Source organism: Sylvia atricapilla, chromosome Z (assembly GCF_009819655.1).
Source record: "Sylvia atricapilla isolate bSylAtr1 chromosome Z, bSylAtr1.pri, whole genome shotgun sequence".
Lineage (NCBI taxonomy): Eukaryota > Metazoa > Chordata > Aves > Passeriformes > Sylviidae > Sylvia > Sylvia atricapilla.
This window is the reverse complement of record NC_089174.1, coordinates 84,344,332-84,359,010: the sequence shown is the minus strand read 5'-3', so window position 1 is coordinate 84,359,010 and position 14,679 is coordinate 84,344,332. Positions and strand designations below refer to the sequence as shown.

Genomic DNA, 14,679 nt, shown 5'->3' with positions numbered 1-14,679 from the left:
ACATAACTGAGACAAAAGACTCCTGTACTGTTTAACACTATTTAGAAAAGCTAAAAACATTAACTTCAAATGCTATTTTTTTTCCTATTTACATGGAATTGGAGACTGGCTTTAACTGCTGTTGCCACTCACGGGCTGTAGCAGAACCAGGAATTTCTTGCAGGTGAAGCCAGATGGAGTTAAATCTCCAGTATATCTCTACAATTATTAGTCATATAAGTCATTAACTAAATCTAGCAAAGGAACAGACCTTTGCTTGTCTTGTTTTAAATTCTGAACCTTAAAAAAGGCTTTAGTCTGTCCTGACCATTTGTATTCATACAGACGGCTCACTCTTTACATTTATGGCTGCATTTAACCTCTGTTTGGACTTTCAGTATTTCTAAAACATAATGTGAGATCTGCCTCCAGACAGGCTTTTTGCTCATGCATGGGTTTACAAAACAACTTCTGGAATGCCACTGGTTATAGCAAAATTGACCTTTAAGGATGAGTATGGGTCAAACTCTAAGAGAAAATTGCCTTTTCTCCTTCAATATATGAATGCAACAGCTGCAATCTGGTCACATTTGACTTTAAACTACTTCCAGTAGAAGCTACCAGACAGAAAGCTTTTGAGCTGCTGGCAAGAAAGATGTTGGGTGAAACATATGGAAATTCTGCTAATACTTTTTTCTTCCAAGAATTGTAATGAAAGCCTGTTCTCAAATGCTAAATGAAGAATGTATCCATATTGTGGAGTGTGGACCAAGTAATTTTTGTCAATTTCTGATTCTGACTGGCTTCGTCTCTATATTGACTCCAGAAATACTGTAGATGAGGAGGAGGAGGACAGATTACCCCCAACACTGATATTGCATTTTGTTTGTAGAACTTGTTCTCCTCCTGTTTTAAATACAAAGCTTTTAAAATCCAAATGCTTATCTTTCTAGCACTGGCAACACACACACACACAAAAAAAATCAGTGCTGGTGAAAAGCCTTCCAACTTTTTGTGCTTTTATATGCGATGCCTAGAAAATTCTTGACCAGTTTCTGCAAGGTTTAAAGAAATACAAAAGGACAGATGAACTTTGAAAAGCAGACTACTGAAAAGGCATGTATTATAGGAAAAGACCCTTCTAAATGCTCTTCAGTGTTTTACCTTTATTGATGGTTCTCCCGCACTTCACAGCACGTTACACTGCACACACCAAAATTTGATGTGGTTACAGGATAAGGCTTGCTGAAATTTGGCCCTGGGTTCTGAAACATATTTACTAATGGATTTTTCCAGAGATTCAGACTGTGACAAACCACAGACAGATGATCACAACAGAGAAACTGTGAAAGATGACAGGGGGAGTAAGAACGTGTGCCCCTCTGTGCAAAAATGAGTGAATGAGGGAGCCAAAAGCACAGTGGACTCCCTACAGCAAGAACACCTACATCTGACAGCAGTGGCTTGGAGAGTGACCAGTATTTCTTCACATAAAGCAGCATCACACACTGGCAACCATAGTGGAACAGCACTAAACACTGGTATTTCTGTCATTCACATGAAAACAAGTAAATATTCTAATGAGGTGCATCTCTCTGGTGTTTCCCTTCCTTGTGCCTCCCTACCTTCTGAAGAGCTGTCCAAATCTTTTGCAAATGAACTTATTTTGGAGCACTCAGACTAGGCAGGTATCCAAACTGGTAAAACATACCATTCTGCCAATAAAGTGTAATTTTCTCTTCAGATGCTTCCACCACTTCTCAATATCATTCCAAAATATAACTGCTGCATAGCTTGAATAGCAAGCAGCTATTTCCAACTCAATTATTTTTATACCTTTTTTTAACTCACATACTTCTCTGGAGGCATTGAAAACCAAGATTTGATCAGTTTATGAAGTCTATTTCACATACAGCCTTACGAGAATGAAAACATCTTAAAGGAAGAATTAAATATGATATAGGACTGTGTTTACATCTCTTCTATTTGTGCTGGACCAGGTTAATGGTATTCATTATGCTCACTATGATTTGTATATAGAAACAAAGTACCACACTATTGAGAATGAATGCCACACAAATATCATTCAGAAATATACTTTTTTTTGGTCCGTTGTGAAAATTTATTATAAACAATACTTTAGAGTAACAACATTTTTAGACACTAAGTGGCTTGACTGGCATGAAAGTGAAAGTGCAACTTCTGCACCCATAGAACAGACATGCAAATATAGAGAGTGCAGGTGAAACTTATTTTGTGTATGTAATGTTGCCCTAAATAGTGACACACGGGTATTATTAGGAAAAAGCACAATTTCATAAGCGTGGAGATCATAGATCCAAAATGATTTAAAGGCTGAAATCAGACCTAAAAACTAACGTACTACCATCCAATCTAAACAATACAATGATTCTATGAAAGATAGTACATCTAAGAATAACTTCTAATCATTTGCCATTGTCCCATTTTGTGATTATAATCAAGTAGAGACCTCATGTAATAAACCCTGAAGTCTGAAGAAACAGTTCTGTTTCCAAAAAAATTACCAATCACAGAAAGGTAATAAAAAGATCTGGGCAGATTGTGCAAGAATTTGCAGAGCACATGCACATACAAACACATTCTCCAGACACTGTGTATACTTTTTTCTACATGGTGGGTCATGGGTTTAATGCAATTAAAAATTCTCTTGAGGAATCTCAACATAAAAAAACTTCAGCGATTCTTTTCACACACATTGAAAAATCTTTGTTGGCATAAAACCTACATACAAAATCAGCATTACCACATCACAAAACCTCTCTTCATTATGCTAATGTTTCAATCATATGAAAAACACCCTGATGTGTGAAATAGTGACATCTCAGTGAGACAGGACAAAGTACAGCGAACTGCAGATCTTTGATCTGGCTGAAAGTGCTCTGCATTCTGATGAGAATTTTTGTTGGGAACCTAGGAGATGAAAGGATTTTTTAAAAAGTCTGACAGTTAACAGAGAGGGGGGGAGTATTCAGAAGAGAACAAAAAGAGGAGCACTGAAAGCAGATGACATCATCCCTCAAACTGGCCTTTACCATCTTACTGACATGTTCCACAATGTAGCATAGCAGTTTCCACACAGCTATTCTTGAGAGCTCAAGATCCTCTGTGGAGACAGTATGGCTGGAGATCCACTGCTTTAAAAGGATAGGTCTAAATATAACACATATATTTTATTTTGGGATCCTAAATGCATTATGGTAATGTTCCAGAATACTACTTTTTAAAACTATGTTCTGCCTCACATTATAGATGGAGAGTTTCCAGTCTACAAAGCTAACAATTACAAGATCAGTCACTCCTATCTCCAGGAAAACCCGACATTGCAAGCATGGAAATGCCATTACTTCCCTCTGATTCTTCCCATAGGCAGTTTGCCTTTTGTACCAGGAACATCTTCCAACCTTGTAGGGGCCTTGGAACTGATTACCCTTCCCCACAGGTTGCCAGAGGCTCCAAACACCAGGGAGAGGTATCAAATTCCCCTTTTTATACTCTACAAGCAGCTAAGAGGAAAACCACAGAACTCTGGGAGCATTCTGATTAATTATGTTCAGGCAAATGCACATACAGTCAGTTCACCAGGCCATGTACACAACATTTGTTTGCAATGGACTTGTATACCTCAGAAGACATAAAACATAAAAAACTGACATAAACCAGTTTTTCTCTGATACTGCCTTTCTCCTGTTCAGAAGTTTAATCTCCTTAAACACAAGAGAAATGTTACTTGGAACTTTTCACATTAAGGCAAAAAAAGATTTCTTGTCAAAACTTCTCTGCTGCTTAACTTTCCCTCTCTACTGCCTTCATTTATGTTTCATGGTATGGCCAATTACAAGGGACATTTTTCTGTGTCCTCACAGCTGCAAAGATGTTTTATAATACCTTTATTAAAATGTCTTTCATTTCATGTCTCCAGCCTAAATGCAAAATGTAAAGAACTACTAAAAGGTCTTGCAAATACCCACATCTCCTGTATCCTGAAGCTAGAACACTTATTTTCACTTGACAGAGAAAATGCTGTCATAATTAGGATTTTCACATGAATTATAGACCTCTCTGCACTGTTTCATCACCTGCATACCTGTGCATTTTGGAAATAGTTTCATGGATCAATGCTGGAATGAAGTCTCCTTGAAAAGTGATGCTAATATCACCAAAAGACAGCATTTTGCAATGCCAAAAGAAAGCAGCATCACAGGGACACACAGAAGAAAAATTCCAGCCATGTCTGACGTGCCATGTGACACATCAATACTTTTCTCTCCATACAGATGACTAAAATCCATATCAATGACAAATGATTATATTTGATATGCACACAGCTGTACTCTGACCAACCATAGTGGAATTTTGTCTTAGGAAAACAGTAAATAATCATGATTTGTTTTGAGCTGTAACTCTCTCTCCAAGAGCACATTCTTAAGGATAGAAATCCCGTGTTTTTACCTGAGGTACTAACCAGGCACATATTAAGACTAAGAAGGATATCTACATGTTAGAGATTCCCATAATATTCTCTCCCTCTTACTATGGACCATTTTTGCTTCTAACTTTTTGTCACTTTTTCCAAACTTATTTTCTCATGAAGAAAGACTGTGCAAATACATTACAGACACTTGCATTTTGAGACTTAGCAATTAAAACTAGCCCACTTTCCCTGCATGCCAGAGAAGTCAAAGATCTCTTGGAATTGCTGACCCTAGAGGGCCCAACTCCACCACACAGGACTTAAGGACATGTGGCATAACTCATACAAGAGTGTTACTAAAAGGTACTAGAGGGCTTGCATTTAACTGCTTTTACCTTCTTCTGTTTTCATCTCTGCTGTTGCAGGATGGGAAATGGATTTCTGACCACAGATTCTGATAAGACTAGTGAAATCTTGATCAAAAGGAATGAAAACTCCACTGGCCTCCCCTCTGTGAAAGACTCTTCTTCCTACTTTTATTTTTAAACTACAAGATATTGCTAGTATTAACCCATTTCCATTGTTTCCATCTTGAAGTTCCAAGGTTCAGATACTCTCCCAACAGTACCACAGAATCAGGAATCTGAAGTCTAATGGAGTCTTTTAAAATTGTGCATATACTTAAAGCAGCTATCCAGAAAACACCTGAACTAAGAAAAAAACCCAACTGCTATTATTTACAAATAAAAACCCGGCATTATTTGTAAGGATGCTCTCTCATGCGCTTTGACAGAATGTGTTACTTTCTCTATCTCAAAACTTAGTTTTCAAAATGTGTGTGCAACTGTCCTAAAAGAACCGATTTACTCTAGTGATCAACAATAACTGCTACCCTCTTAAAGTCAATATTGAGAGGTATTGACATGAAGCAAGCAAGCATTCAACCTGACACTACCAGAAAAGATACCCTGTACACTTCAATCAACACAAAAATAGTTGTCAAACACCGTAACAACCCATGCACAAAGTGAACTACACAGCTTATCTGGGAAACATACAAGTACTAAGGGGATAATATATTTCATTCAGCCTTGACCATTACCACAGGATGCCCATTTTCATTCTTCTGTGTTGTAAGGAAACAAGTTTCCCTGAATCCTAGACTTAGACATCCAAATATCTTGTAAATTTAAATAAATATTGACTCAGATTAAAAAAAAAAGTATCAGCAGGAAAAACTGTGAACTAACACGACACCTTATAATTTCAGCATCTCTAACATAAACCACAGCTGGAAGTTACATTAGCTGCCAGCTCAGTATCTCAGATTAACATGCCTGACAGGAGACAATGCCAGAGGTCCAGAGAAAGGCAGCCATAACCATGGAGAAGTTGGCAAGAAAGCCCTTGGCTGTGAATTGTAAGACAAGTAGATGCACATACTTTGCAAGAGAGAAATCAAAGCCAAGAAGCTGGAAAGGGTCAGCCTTCAAAGGACAAGACTTTATGTTATTTACTCGTACGACTCAAAGTTCATGCTGGGGGGAAAGGATGCTTACTTGTAAAGGTAGTATTCGGCTTGATCCACCTCTTCTCGTGAAGAAATGTTGTCAACAAACTGATTAAAAAATAAGAAATAAAAGCATAAAAAGGGAGCACTAACATGAAGCATATTAGAAGAAAATGCAATAACAAAATACATTTTTCTGGCATATTTAGCTGTCTGAGAGTACTGGAATTCTTCACATCTTTGCTTGCTCCTAATTCTCGTTTGTTCTAGACTGCTAAAACTCAATTCTTTTTAAACTGAGACAACTCCTTTACTTGATTCTAAAACTTTATGCATCTTGAAAGCCATCTGAGGATTAAACACCTATAGCTCAGTATCCTGTATTTTTGCTAAATCTTTTGCTCATTAATCATACCCTTTATTTTAAGCATATATTCAGTTCCTTACATTTTTTGCTACAATTTTGAGTGAGTCTTGACATGCCTCATTGCTCTTCTCAAAAATTATTCTTTTCCCTACAGGTTGCCTATTCATACTATATATTCTGAACCACAGGGACAGCAAAATTTTGTTTTTCACTCTACTTATAAATAATAGTAAGAAAAAAAAGGAATCACTCTCCCATGCTGTACAGCACAACTGTCTTCTCATTTACAATCATATCTTCTTACAGAACTCCCAGTATTATCAATTACTTAAATACAAGCCAAATTCACAACCAGACTTTGTCTTATGGTAACACTGAATCCCATTTTCCTGTGTATTTTACTAACATAAGCATAAAGGTGCTGGAACACTACAGCATCTTTATAACAGAATACCTTTAGTTCAGAATAAACACGTTTATAAACATAAGAATGTTCTCAAGGTCAGTACTTCTCTTTACCCTAAGCCTAAACTAAAAAACAATAATTTCAGCTGAATGGTATTTGGTCTCCCATTTCTTAAGTCTCTTTGCATGCTGTATACATAAAGACCTCATCTTCTGAACATGGCAACAGCATAGCTGTGTGCTTTACTCGCATTTCAGAAAGTAAGAATTTGATGTTAGCTCCAGGTATTGGAAAGTGGGGCTGTTTGACAATCTGAAAATGCCATTTCCCCAGGAAGGTCAGCCCAAAGCAGGAAAGGAATAAATCTGACTCATAGAAAGGAGAGGAACATCCATTTCCCTCGTGGACACTGTCTCAGAAGCAATGGTCAAGAATGCTTGATCTGCATAAATGCTTGCTCTTGTAACTGAACAAACATTCTGTGACAGTCAGTGGTGCAAATTATTCTAATTAGTGATATTATTAATTAGGGATATAATAGCTGAAATAAGTCAGCTTCTCTGTATAATTTTGAAGACTGAAATTAGTTTGCTTTTTAAACAAATGACATAGTATTTCTCCTTCTTCATTACAACATCTCTGCTTCTCTTTCCCCTTTCTAGATTAACCCATCTAGAAGATGGAATTAATGGTTCCTAATTCCAGTAAATGGTTACTAATTCCAGTAAAAATAATGGCTTTGCTTAACCCACAACAGCATTTGTTCTGCCTCAGTGTGCTGCAATGACAGAAAGCTATAAAAGCAAAATATGTCCACCTCCACCTCACTCTGAAAGAAGCCAGGAACTGCAGAAGACAGTACAGTGCAGTGCAGTGTACAATTCAATGCATTCCCTTATCATCCTGGGTTCTCACACAGTGCCTGAGGAGGTTTTAAAGCTCTCACATAGACAGAAACCCCAGGAAGGCAGGAAACACATATTAGGGAAATTCACAACTCAGTAACAGTAAGGCCTGATTTAAAAAAAAAAAAATTATTCTGCTTTGAAGACCCTATGGTCTAGGTACTAACTAATGAGTACAAAGTATCAATAAAACAGCTTTATGCAGCAATTTAATAATATAACAAGACATTTATGATCCCTGAACTCCTAACAGAGGTGGTATCATTTATTGCCTCTCAGTTCACTACACAAGCATTCCACAGTCACTTCTACCAGTTTATGATTGGGATTTATTTCCTTACCCGGGCTACCGTCAAAGAGCTGACAGGCAGTTTTCTTTCATAGGTTCTGTCCATTAAGTGGGCTAAGTCAGCTGGAGAAAGCAGAAAAAGCATGTGTTTAATCAACTGGCACAAGAGAAAAATCTGCAGAGCCATCATATAACCTAGAACCTATATCCATGAAATCAAATTCTGGGTTCTTAACATCTCATTTTAAAATTGTATGAAAACAGTACTTTCAACTATTGTTGAACGCTTTAACAGGAAATAACACATGAGAAAGTTCTCAACATGATGATTCTAGCTTACTAGAAAAAAAGGGTAAAAAACCTCTACTCTATAAAGTGCTGGATGAAATTAGTATAACTTACATGAGTCATCTAAAAAAAAAATTAGCAGATGTCCTTAAAATTCCCACTTGCTTTCAAGCCTAGCATATGCTGGACAGTGCTTTAGGCATGAATTTCTATTTTACAGCAAAACAGTGAGACACAGAAACATGTGGTACCATACTGATAAACTTCACAGTCACAAACAGCAATCCAAAGAAATCCTGTTAATCAAATGGGGCACTGTGACAGTAACTAAGTAGCTTTACAGCATTCTGCTTCAGCAGTCATAAAACAATATTAATCTGACCATGCAGGAACATCTGACTGTCAAGCCAACCATTGCATTTAATTAATTAATTGAAAGCTAAATAAATATAATTTGGAGTTTTAGCTTTATACTGTTCCTGGAAAATAAAGATTACTCAGAGAGATTAAGCTGCTCAACATATGCTTCATGTCGTCTGTTTGACCATGAATTTACGATAACAAATCTATAAACTTTAAAAACTTCAATCATACTCTTTTTTTGCTATTCTCCTCCATCCTGAGGACCAGAAATCTAACACATTCCCTCTGCAACATTTGGAACTTGCTTCCTCCTTTGCAACTGTTACTCAGTCACTCTTTTGACACCTCTCAGTAAAGCCCACTGGCCATCCTTGGCAGGCTGCTGGGTTGGCTCATTTAACAATTAATTTTCCAAAAAGGTCAACCTGCCTCCACACCAGCCAGTGAAATGTGAGGTAAGCAGAAATTGCAGCACTACATCAGAACAGACTAACCCTCCTACTCTTGCTAAGCTGTCAGGGGCAGGAAACAGCACTGCATCAGCAACATGCTCTGTCTCTGAGGGATGCTGTCCACAAAACAAGTGGTATCACTATTTGTTACTTTAAAAACACCTGTACTGCAGTGAACACTGGAGTGTACAGTTTTAACAAAACAAAATTACATTCACTGTTACTCTGACCTTATAGGCAATCTGTCAAATTACAGCACATGGATTAAGTTTTCAGTAAAATGATAGAGACCTGACTTGGAATAAAACAGTTGACTCCTAGTCTGTACAATGCTGCTGTCTGCCACACAGCAGTATTCCTTGTTTACATAATAACTTTCCTTCTGAGGAGTTCTTCAAAACACAAAATGAGCATTTATCCTCTGGCTGAGGGAAGGCTAATTTTTCATGACCATGAAAGCAAAGGGAAATTTGTGGCAAAGTTAGTAAGGCCAATATAAACCTCCTACAAAAGACAGTGCAAGATGCTGAGGTGATGTGGGCTATCAAGGCCATGCTATAGAAGGTAACTACTTGAAAAACAGATGCAAATTTTAATGGTGAAGAAATTTATATGGGAATCCTTACAAGAAGTGCCTATAAGTGCCTTTGACTCTGTATTACCCATCCCTCCAGAAGTCACAAAGAGGTCTTGATGGAGCACATGGTAAAGGCACAGGGAGCATTCCTAGCAGCACCAGAAGTTAGGGACTAGGGATGCTGTGACCAGCTCAGCTTATCCAGATCAAAGCACCAGGAAGATCCTTGTCTAAATAAAGCTGTCATCCACCATTCCTTATCTCCATTATGAGACAGCTGGAAGAAAGTGTTTGCTTCAAAATCTGGTATCTCTGATGATACAGCAATGTGGGCGTGGGACTCAGAGATCATTTCTTGATTCCAGAACTGGTTTTGTTATGCATCACCCTCCCAAAAGTATAAAGTGATCCCTACAAGCATTCTGGGCCAGACTCAAGCCCTGAGCATGGTATTTCTTTTGTCTGGGTGCTCATGAAGATGAAGATCCCACTCCAGAAAACTGACTGCTTTAGTAGAATATAAACCAAATGAAGACAATGCCATGAATACAAGATCACAAGACTGTCAGTCATTATACAACAGCATCCTCTGAGAGATTTCACACATAGAATTTTAATGACTGACCTTTATTGCTCTCTACAAAGCTGAAACTCTCCATTAGATCTACAGTATGGAAAGCACTTATCTATGAACTCCATATAACATTAAACATTTATCTGTCATCTCCAGCATAAGACAAACAACAAAATGAGGGCTGATTAAACCTAAAAGAATAGCAGAAAAATGAAGATGATGGGAAATTTAACTTTGTTTTCAGACAAGCTCCTGTTTCTGAAGTAGTAGTATTACAGGAATTAATTGCAATGAGTAATTATTTCCTAGCTTGTTTTGTGTGGAAAAACACCTAAAACCAGACTTCTTTTTCTCAAATTCTTAATTTGAAATAATTTTTGTAAATCAAATTGGCTCGCTAAATTGCTATTCAATAATCAAGATTAAAGTTTCCTCTGAGTTAAGTCATCCTGACAGCAGTCCTAGAATGCAAGCATGTGAATGTCCAAGTCTCCCAGCATTGTTGGTGGGAAACCCTGAGTGCTTACATTGGTGTATAAACCAGATCAATATTTTAACAGCCAAAACAAAACTCTGTGTACGTTTTAAGAGATACATATTGCAAATGCTATTATCTGACTCATCAAAACCACCACTAGTCTATACAATCTCTCATATATACAGCCTAAAAATTCATTCCTACAAGATTAACTCCATAAATTTAATCTTTCTAAAAATGTTTTACTGCATATTCAAGAGTTAACAAAATTAATTAAACAAACCGTAAATATAAGCTTAGATAATTTGATTTCAGGCCGTGAGTTCACAGAGGACTCTGTAACACTGGGATATGAGATATCATGTTCACTGTTATTTTCATTTGTTCATAGAAACTCAATGTCTTGTTGTCTGCAAGGACAATGTCTCAGGACAATGACTCAGAAAATACTGACCCTCACTTTCCGAGTCAGTGGTTATGACTCCCAGTTTGGTGGCCTAGGAAGTGATCCCAGTTTCAGTTTCATTCACAGTGTGTACCTATCCACAGAATGCAGCCACATCAACAAGCAGCACATTATCAGTAAAGTGGCACATTTTGGCCACCATGAAAGGTCATTCTTATTTTACTTACACCTTTATGTTCTTAGAAGTGTTTCATTCAAGAGAGAGTTCTGATCCAGTGGTGGGAAATGGTGATACAACTGAGATGCAAAGTTTATCTGCCCAGGGAGTGACGGGCAGAGCCAATACCTTAATTCACAGGCTAACTGGTGCTATAAAGAAAGCCTTGCTTTATTTGAAGATGCCACTAAAATATAATGGCCGAGGAAGTATTTGGCCTCACAGATTTATTTGCTCCACTTTTATCTCCATTTCCACATTACTGGAAAGAACAACAGCTTCGTGCTGAACAATGCTTTGAATGGAAATTATTCATGTCTGTAAGGGCAGCACTGCCACCTGGTGTTGCAGATGAGCTAATTTAGATACTGTGAACCTTTTTAACAAAAACAAGAAATTTCCTAGCTCACCTGGATTCCGCCATCCCCCAGGATTCTGGTTTCCTGACTACTTGATTTTGAAAATTCGAACTTATTTCTAGGCATGTATCTTCCGACCAACAAGCAAGTTCCAAACTAACACATTTTCAGCTCCTTTCCTCTTGAACAAAAGCCTTTCAGTACACAAAACACAGTCTCGCTCTTTCCCATACATTCTTTCAGTAGTGAAGTTTGCTAAACTCAAAGTTTGCTAAACCTGGATCCTAAACAGAGGTTACAGAGAAGACAATAAGTCATGCCTTACATGGACACAGTAAATGGTTTTGTGTCTGAGACAGCACAACATTGCAGCAGAAAAATGGAACTGACTTCAAATCAAAAAATCCTTCTTTTTCCTTTAAAAGTATCCTCACAGCACAGTTCTGCAATACAACAGTCTGAAACACACAGATAAAAGAGCATTTCCTCAACACAAGGAGCTAACTCTAGCTGTAATCACCAGTTAGTACAGACAAGACTGTATGTGCAACCACACAATTGACAGCTACAGAGCAGACGTCTGCAGGGCTGTCTCCTCTCTGAAAATGCTAATACAGCTGACACCGTGTTAACTTGTTTTCTCTTTTCTGTGAACACAAAATGAAAATGCAAAGCAGTTCTTTGAAAATCATGGAACAGACATCTGCTTTGGCTCAAGACCATCAGCAGAAGAGCAGCAAGAACTGTGCCTGCCAAGCAGTCACAGAAGGTCTTGCCAGGCCTGGAGAAAGCCAAACATGGACTGTACCAACACGAGCACAGCGTTTTCTTCCACTGTGGATTTCTACTGGCTGTGACATTTGTCAAAATAAGAATCCATTTTCACCTGAAGGTGACTATTTCAAATGCAAGCCAGGGCACAAATCTGTGGCTCCAGCCCAAAATACACTGCATGAGCAGTCCAATTGACAGCAAAGTGTAACAAGGCATTAACAGTCTCTGCAGGACCCAAGCTGCAGACATGAGAACCCACTGGCTGTTTCTCATCAGTACATGTTGACAATTCCCACCTAAATGCTCACAGGAAAATAAAATAAACAAATTAGTGCATAAAAAACACTCGTCTGAGCATTCTGTCTGCCCTCCTGCCTGACAAAAGGCCCTGAATTTCACCCTGAATTTCTTCTTTCAGCCTCATAATCTGTGTTGCAAATAACAACCACAGTTTGGGGGCCCAGTAATGAAAACATGAAAGACTATGAATAAAGAGCCTTATAAAACACCCATGGTACAATTTTTTTTTTTTAAATCTATCTTTAGCTTGGAAAAATGCTTTGCAAGACGCTTTGTATTTAACATAGTCACCAAAAAGACAGTGAAATGTCTTTTCAAATGTAACCTAGACAAATAATTTAGTTATAAAATTTGCACAGGAGATACATTTTAACATATAACTTCTTGAAAACAAAGGTTAGCTTCATTCCCCACCCCCCCTAAAAAAAACTGTTATTCAAGAAGAAGCTGCAAAACCCTGAGGAAAATTTCCTCTTTAAAAAATGTCTTTACATATGATTGTGCTGTAATACTTACAGCTTTTTTTCACTGCAGTACCGTTAAAACAATGTCAATGAAGACATCAGTCATAGACAGCTACACACTTTGAATTTTGTGAAAGAAAAAAATCAGCTTGTAGAAACAGAACATTAAGTAAACAGGCAAATTCTGACTTGCTTCTGCTTTAAATACACATGACAATTTAAATACACATGACAATTTTTTTAACATGCTGAGCACTTTCTGATATAGAAGCTCAGAAGGATATTGTTTCACAGCCTTTTTTATTTTGAAGGATTTACAGATGTTAAGGTAACCAAAAATAAGCTCAGGTTGCAACCTGAGCTTAATTAAACAAAATGGAGACAAAAAACAACGTTTCTCACCCAGGTTATGCTCCTCTTTTTTTCTCTTTTCCCATTTTGAGCTATCCACATAGGCTGAAGAAAGAAGAGATCTTCGACCTAAAGAAGAGAGAAATCACTATGTAAGCTGGGTTGTTTACACAGCTCTAAACAAACATTTTATTAGGTAGCACGTTTTTATGTCATATTTACCAAATGGAATGCATTAAACTGTCTTTATGTCAGTATCTATTAATGAGAAAATTCAGATTCTTTATACGCGGATCAGCTATTACACTGTAATATGTAAAACTGAAAAGCTTTCCCCAAAAGTTCTTTTTTTCCAGCATGAAACAAGTATTTCCAAACTTAAACTTCATATTTAAGAAAACAGCAAATTTGTAAAGGCAGAAAAAACCCTCAACAATAAAAGCAACTTCTTTTTACACACACACCTTTTTCATCAAATGTTGGCAATTAACTAAATGTAAGTCAAAAACATACATGTCTCACTGAAAATATTTTCATTTTTATAATCTCCATTCATCTCCTATGAACTGCAGAATCATTGAAATATTTTTGAAAGCTTTTTCCAAACATTCTTTGCATCACCAAAACTGCTCAAGATGCTGCGCTAGCTTTTGAAACAAAACAGAAAATGCTTCAGCTGGAGGAATTAGTGTGTCAGTTATAGATGACAAGGTCTTGAAAATGCATGAGGAACACCTGGATAAAATTTCTTGGAAGGAAGATTTAGAAATACATACAGAAGGTTGCAGGAAGTAACAATATGAAATAAGAGTATTTTAAAATAGACACTTAAGTGCGACACAGAAGTCTTAGCAACTACTTCAAAGCCTTTATCTAAACATCTACCTGCTAACACTAAAAATTTCATTTTGGTTGTGAAACAATTATTCCTTCTTAGGACCTTTCTGATTTATCCACTCATCCAGCACTGAACACCTGAGGAAACTATCGTCAAAAAGACTCAGAACAGAGAATTCCGCAGTCAGCCTTCGAAAATATGTGAAACATTTTGCCAAATAGTGAGAGAACTAATAATAATTTATTTTAAAAAGGTATTTCTGGTGGTTGGTGCCGTTTCCTTTAGCAGTATTTTTGTTATGTTGATAAAAGAGGCACACTAAAGATTCG

General features: G+C 37.3%; 1 protein-coding gene across 1 annotated transcript in view; it reads right to left on the bottom strand.

The window, feature by feature from the left end:
- Nucleotides 1–14,679, bottom strand: part of MRPS27 (mitochondrial ribosomal protein S27) — a 42,604-nt gene that overhangs the window by 27,125 nt on the left and 800 nt on the right. The window contains exons 2-4 of the mRNA XM_066339464.1: nucleotides 13,564–13,641; nucleotides 7,962–8,032; nucleotides 5,992–6,050 (exon numbers count right to left, since the gene is read on the bottom strand). Of these exons, the coding sequence (XP_066195561.1) occupies nucleotides 5,992–6,050; nucleotides 7,962–8,032; nucleotides 13,564–13,641 (208 nt within the window). The remainder of the gene's footprint in view (nucleotides 1–5,991; nucleotides 6,051–7,961; nucleotides 8,033–13,563; nucleotides 13,642–14,679) is intronic.